This window comes from Lycium barbarum, chromosome 9 (genome assembly GCF_019175385.1).
Source record: "Lycium barbarum isolate Lr01 chromosome 9, ASM1917538v2, whole genome shotgun sequence".
Taxonomy (NCBI): domain Eukaryota; kingdom Viridiplantae; phylum Streptophyta; class Magnoliopsida; order Solanales; family Solanaceae; genus Lycium; species Lycium barbarum.
In genome coordinates this window covers 125,260,427-125,267,346 of record NC_083345.1, presented here as the reverse complement: position 1 = coordinate 125,267,346, position 6,920 = coordinate 125,260,427, and the positions used below count along the sequence as shown (strand labels likewise).

Sequence of the window (6,920 nt, the reverse complement as noted above, 5' to 3'; positions counted from 1 at the left end):
AGACATCGAGGACAAGTATATATATATATATATATATATATGTATGTATGTATGTATGTATGTATATACACACACACTTAGTAGATGATCATCTAGACACCTCCAAAGTTTATGTGTCACGTCAGCGTCTGGTGTCCATGAGACACATTGAGGACAAGTTGAGGTGTTTAGATGTGCATTCTCAAAGCTGAAATGTTTAGTTACCAGTTAATGGCAAGTAAACGTATCGACCTATGTATTATGTTAATAAAATATACTGACAAGTTTAAGGAGTTATCGATATATTGACTTTTTCTTTCTTTCTCAAATTCCGTGTTAGTAATCAATAGGTCATCACTTGGATCCTAATGACAAGGTACTTTACACGTACAAGACAGAAACAGTACTTACATGCATAGTTAAATGTATATATACCCCGTGTCCTCATAATGTGCTCATTTTCTTTGTCTCTCCCTTAAATCACCAAAGCCTTAATTCCTTTTTCTTTCAATCTCACTATATATATACTTTCTGGAGTTTTAACACAAACCCCACATAGAAAAAATTACTTATCAAAAAAAAAAAAAAAAGAACAAGACCCTGTTGGAAAGGTACTTTCTTGAATCTATCATTTCATTTTCAAGTTTCTGTTTAATTTTTGTCCTAGATTTTGAATTTTGATTTCCTGTTTCTCTTGTATGCATCTTGATTGGTCCTAAGACTGCTTATTGAATAACTTGTTCATTTGAGCCACGCCAATTAATCTACCTACCTGAATTTGAAACTAGTAGGGGTCAGCTACTGAGCCATATTTGTATGTGTTTTTTTTTTTTTAAAGTGAGAGAAAGGTGGGATTTTTAGCAGAATTCCCATCTGGAAAATTTATCAAAAAAATAAAAAAAAATCAGTTATATAAGAAAAAGATTCCCCTTCAATTTGAAACTAGTTGGGGTCAGCTAATTGAGCCATGTTTGTAGGTTTTTTTTTTTTTTCAAGAAAGAAAAAGGTGAGATTTTTAGCAGAATTCCCATCTGGAAAATTTATCAAAAAAATCAAAAAAAAAATCAGTTACATAAGAAAAAGATTCCCCTTCAATTTGAAACTAGTTGGGGTCAGCTAATTGAGCCATGTTTGTAGTTTTTTTTTTTTTTTCAAGAAAGAAAAAGGTGAGATTTTTAGCAGAATTCCCATCTGGAAAATTTATCAAAAAAATTAAAAAAAAAAATCAGTTATATAAGAAAAAGATTCCCCTTCAATTTGAAACTAGTTGGGGTCAGCTAATTGAGCCATGTTTGTAGGTTTTTTTTTTTTTCAAGAAAGAAAAAGGTGAGATTTTTAGCAGAATTCCCATCTGGAAAATTTATCAAAAAAATTAAAAAAAAAAATCAGTTATATAAGAAAAAGATTCCTCTTCAATTTGAAACTAGTTGGGGTCAGCTAATTGAGCCATGTTTGTAAGGTTTTTTATTTTTTTATTTTTTTTAAGAAAGAAAAAGGTGAGATTTTTAATAGAATTCCCATCTGGAAAATTTATCAAAAAAAAAAAATTCATTCCCCTCTTGTAAAGGTTTTTTTTTTTTAGTACTATCTATAATCTCACTTTCAAGTTTTTGTTATCTCTGTTTAATTTTTGGAAAAATGTTGTCCCAGTTTTTTTTTTTTTTTTTGTTGCTGTTGTATTCTTTTGATTGATTTGATTATTGAATAATTTCTTTATTTGAGCCATGCCAATTAATCTACCTACCTTCAATTTGAAACTTGTTGGGGTCAGCTAATTGAGCTATGTTTGTAATTTTTTTTTAAAGAAATCAAAAGATGAGATTTTTCTTCAACCAGTAACTATTTGGTGTCACCTAATTGAGCCATGTTTGTAATTTTTTTAAAGAAATAAAAAGGTGAGATTTTTCTTTAATCAGTAACTATTTGGTGTCAGCTAATTGAGCCATGTTTGTATGTTTTTTTTTTTAAAGAAAGAAAAAGCTGAGATTTTTCTTCAACCAGTAACTATTTGGTGTCACCTAGTTGAACCATGTTTGTAATTTTTTTAAAGAAATAAAAAGTTGAGATTTTTCTACAACCAGTAACTATTTGGTGTCAGCTAATTGAGCCATGTTTGTAATTTATTTATTTTTGTTTGTTAAGAAAGAAAAAGGTGAGATTTTTCTTTAACCAGTAACTATTTGGTGTCAGCTAATTGAGTCATGTTTGTAAGTTTTTTCAAGAAAGAAATAGGTGAGATTTTTAGCTGAAATCTATAATCTTGAACTTTGAGAATATGGTTATTAGCTACTAGTATTTTTAGCAACTTTTCATCAATTTGCTTACTTTTACTTGGGTTTTCGATTCATCATCCTGATTGAGCTATATGTACTTGCAAGTTCTTTTTTTTTTTTTTTTTCAAGAAAGAAAAAGGTGGGATTTTTAGCTGAAATGAGAATATGGTTACTAGCTAGAATGTCTTAGCAATTTTTCTTCATTGATTGTTTTTAGTTGGATTTGGACATTTTTAGAAGTTGGGTCTTCAAATCATCATCCTAAGTGAGCTATGTACTCGCAAGTTTTTTTTTTTCTATTTGAAGAAAGAAAAAAGCTGGGATTTTTAGCTGAAATCTGTAACCTTGAACTTTGAGCATATGGTTACTAGCTAGTATATCTAGCAATTTTTCATCAAGTTGCTGTTAACTTTCCCGTTTGGCCGTAAATTTTGAAGTTGAAACTTGAAACTTGAATTTGAGTTTTTGAAGTTGTGTTTTTTGGAACTTGAAGTCGTGTTTGGACATGTATTTTACATGGAAAAAATTTGAAGTTTTGTGAGTGGAAGTGAAATTTCTCCCAAAAACTGGTCCAAGCCAGTTTTTCGGAACTTGAAAATATTTTGAAGATAAAGTTTCAAAATCTGATCAAATATCATGGCCAAACAGATATTTGAAAGATAAATTTTCAAAATCTGATCCAAAATGTATGGCCAAACTCTAACTTGGGCCTTCAAATCTTTATCCTTATGTCGCTTAATTTCCAGTTCAAGTTCTATTCTGTCTATTTGATTTTTTGCAACAATTTTTCAGAGATATGATTGCTTGTTTCAACATTTTGTACTCTCAGATCTGTTTTTATTAGAAAGTAAATGTTAGAATTGTGGTTAAATTTGGAATCTTGAACTCTGATTGGGAGCTAGTTTGTTTAAACAATTAATCCTCGATTCGCTGTTTTAAACATCTTTATGAACTTGGGTCTTCTCTTCAAATATTTATCCTCATGTTACAATTTTTCTTCTAATAAATTGTCTAAGTTTTAATTATCAAGGAAAAAGAAGATACTCCCTGCGTCTCAATTTATGTGAAGATGTTTGACAATTTCTTCTAATAAATTGTCTAAGTCAAATTTTTGTATGTAATTTTCCTGAACAACATACTCTGTTCCACTTATAAATGATCTTGTCATTCTGGTTTATATCTGCTAAATAATTCCTTTTTCATATTCTCTTGATCTTGTGTGTTCTATGCGGTGGGTGACGGTCCTTAAATCTGCATTTTTAACGTTATTCAATGTGTCACAGGATGATTATTTATCATGACCCGACACTGAAAGTATTGACTCAGCACAAAGCTTTACTCCATTGGTGCTGATTACAACACTTGGAGTCAGGTTCGATATCTAATGGATAGAAAGGATACTTCAGGATTCGTAAGCGGAGGTTCTGAAAAGCTCTTTTTGAACACATATAATCCTAGTTTAGCCACTAACTAATTTTTAGCTCCGGAAGTCAGGCCGACTGTTCTTTTGCAATCGAGATTTGGTTCAATAGGAGTCTTACATCCTAGCTATTGAAAAAAATAATCATGGATCCCAGATTCCACTATTTAATGCCTTCAATCCCTGCCACAAAGGAAATAAAACAAAATTGGAACGTGATTCGTGGATCTATTGATCAGCAAATTGATTCATCTTTGTGTCTAAGCTTAGGCCATTCATCAAGTCCTTCAGAAAGTAAGCGGAGTTCAGGCATTGTATGCACCTCAATATCTCCAGCGAAAGAAAGTGATGAGTCGTCGATGGACCTGGAAGTGGACTTTGGTCTTTATCTTGCTAATGAGAAGACACCAAGGCCAAAAAGTTTGACTATCTCCGATCCAAAAGTACTTGATGCGGGGCCTGCAATTGATCTGGAACTTAGTCTTTCCAGTAGTGCTGCTGAATCTGATGTTACTACTTTGCATCTGACCTCCACTTCACCACAAAGTATCGTGAAGGTCCCACATGGTTTTCTTGGAGCTTTTCAGACCGATGAAGTATCAACCGATTCTCATTGGAAGACTGGTAGTGATTTTCATCCCTTACATGTGCCACAGCACAAAGGGTCTAGTTACTGCTCGAAGCAGGCGATAAAAGAAGTTGAGCCATCTCCAAAAAGCCCAGTCAGTTGTACTTCGGGGTCGACAAAGCAGCAGCAACGGAGCTGCTGTATCAAACGGTGTCAGTTCAAGGGATGTGTTAAAGGAGCAAGAGGTGCTTCCGGTTTTTGCATTGCTCATGGTGGAGGCCGTAGGTGTCAGAAACCGGACTGCCATAAAGGAGCCGAAGGTCGAACCGCCTTCTGCAAAGCCCATGGCGGGGGCCGCCGGTGTGAGTTCCTAGGGTGTACTAAGAGTGCAGAAGGACGGACCGATTTCTGCATTGCACATGGGGGTGGACGACGTTGCAGTCATGAAGGCGGCTGCACCCGTGCTGCCAGAGGGAAGTCAGGGTTATGCATTAGACATGGCGGGGGCCGGCGGTGTCAGGAAGAAAACTGCACGAGAAGTGCTGAAGGACTCTCTGGCCTTTGCATTTCACATGGAGGTGGCCGGCGGTGTCAGTACCCGCAGTGCCCTAAAGGGGCTCAAGGAAGCACCGTGTTTTGCAAGGCTCACGGTGGTGGGAAACGTTGCACGTTCGAAGGGTGCAATAAGGGCGCGGAGGGAAGTACGCCTTTCTGTAAGGGCCATGGTGGGGGGAAAAGATGTTCGTTCAAAGGAGGTGGTGGGGTTTGCCCCAAGAGCGTGCACGGCGGGACCCTCTTCTGTGTGGCGCATGGTGGCGGTAAGAGATGTGCTGTACCAGAGTGTTCCAAGAGTGCTAGGGGCCGGACAGATTTTTGTGTGCGCCATGGTGGTGGTAAAAGATGCAAGTTCCAAGGCTGTGGAAAAAGTGCTCAGGGAAGCACTGATTTCTGCAAGGCCCATGGTAGCGGAAAGAGATGTTCGTGGGGTCCACCTGGTTCCGAATTCAGCCAAAATGATATTCCTTGTAACTCAGACAAACGTGTTCATGGTGTTGGCACTCTAGGGGCTGTGATCTTGGATTCAACACCCCAAAATCCTGGGAAGATGAAGGAGATTGTCAATGCAGAGGACATGTATAATAACATTTTGACATCTATCGGTTGGAAATATTTTGGATTCAACCAAGCGAATATGCCAGTAGGTGGAAGCTCATCAGCAGTTTCCGAAGGAAGAGTGCACGGAGGAGGTTTGATGGCAATGTTGGCAGGTGGTTCTGGCCATACATTAAATAGCAGCACGGCACAGTGACTACATCCCAGCCAGGCAAATGTTTTGTAACTCCAAAGAACTGGACGTGAGGTATTTCATCTCGATTGAAATACTTAGAATTTCTGCAACGTTTGTGTCATTTTTGTTATCTAGCTTGTTCACTATTATGGTGATTGAGAAGCTGTTCTCTTTCATTTATGTAGTCGGTTTCGACTCGAACTTGTTACTGTTATATGTATAGTGGTAATAATGTACATAGCTTTTTCTTGTAGCTTTGATCTTGTAAGTATTTTGGAATAGCATGGGTAACTCAGGATAATGATGTTTCTATAACATGCTTTTTATCCCCAAGTTTTAAGTTTGATAACATTGCCATTATTCTATACTTGTCATGTTAAGGTTTTGATATATGTCGCTTTGACTCTTCAGAAATTCCAACGGATGCCTGTCGGATCCTTCATAAGTAGTGCATTTTTTAAGGATCCGACACAAGTGCGGCAACTTGGGAGAGTCCGAGCAAAATAGGTTCTGATAGCCTCAAAGAGGTTTAGCTAACCAGTGCTGTGATAATTCATATATGTTCCTGGCAAGTGGTTAAATTACTAGAAGACTTTCTCATCAATATGTTGTACTTACCACTCCAAAAAACAGGAAATAGTGATGGACAACTTCTGTCACTAAACAACAAACACTTGTCGCTAATCCTATTGTAGCAACGGATGTGTTATTTAGCAAAATATTGGGTACGAATTTCATAGGTAATTCTTGTTTTCATATATTGCCAGTACCTTAATTTTCTTTTACTTTCAGAGGATTTTTAATTTATATGTATTGACGGTGTAAAGTATTTTTACACAACCCGTTCAATTTAACTAATTATGGCAAGTTGTTGCTATTTTATTTTTCAAGTTATCATATAAGGCTTGTTATGAAGAGTTTCATTATGAGAAGTTACTTCATGTTGTAGGCCAATCTAACATGATAGCATAAAATATACACACTGTAAATCTCTACCTTCATCATATTTTGTTGGTTTCTGTCGCGTCCGATTTCACTATTTTTTTTTTATACAACTGAAAAATCTCCTAAAATCACGATTTGAAATTCGGTGGATAATAAGTCTGAAAATTTTATTGAAAAAGGAGAAAGGTTACATGTGGATTCTTCTTACTATACTAAGAAATAAATATAAGATTATTATTTTGACGAAGAAAGTTAGTGGTCAAATGGAGCGGACAAGTTTAATGGCCAGTGTTCAAATGTTTGCCTAAATTTTAGAGGACAGAGTTTCTCGATATCTGCACTGATGAGAGATAATGGTACTCAATCTAATAATTGAGATGTACGCTAACTGATTCTGATACCTCATGTCTTCCTTTTCTTCTCTTTGTATTTATGGCGTTATTTTTC

The 6,920-nt window shown here is 35.9% G+C and overlaps 1 protein-coding gene across 2 annotated transcripts; it reads left to right on the top strand.

Moving 5' to 3' along the window:
* Positions 1-434: 434 nt before the first annotated feature.
* LOC132609917 (uncharacterized) lies at positions 435-6,326 on the top strand. 2 transcript variants are annotated; one of them, XR_009570962.1, is made up of 3 exons: positions 435-590; positions 3,536-5,600; positions 5,940-6,326. XR_009570962.1 is itself a non-coding variant. In XM_060324126.1 (2 exons), the coding sequence occupies exon 2, from the start codon at positions 3,819-3,821 to the stop codon at positions 5,547-5,549; it is 1,731 nt and encodes a 576-aa protein (XP_060180109.1). In that variant the 5' UTR covers positions 435-590; positions 3,536-3,818; the 3' UTR covers positions 5,550-5,861. The 2 variants fall into 2 exon arrangements, 1 of the variants encoding a protein (XP_060180109.1); XM_060324126.1 differs by lacking the exon at positions 5,940-6,326 and having other exon boundaries at positions 3,536-5,861.
* The last annotated feature ends 594 nt before the right edge of the window (positions 6,327-6,920 follow it).

Coding starts and splice junctions, on each gene's coding strand:
- LOC132609917 (XM_060324126.1), top strand. CDS start 3,819: ATGGATCCCAGATTCCACTATTTAATGCCTTCAATCCCTGCCACAAAG.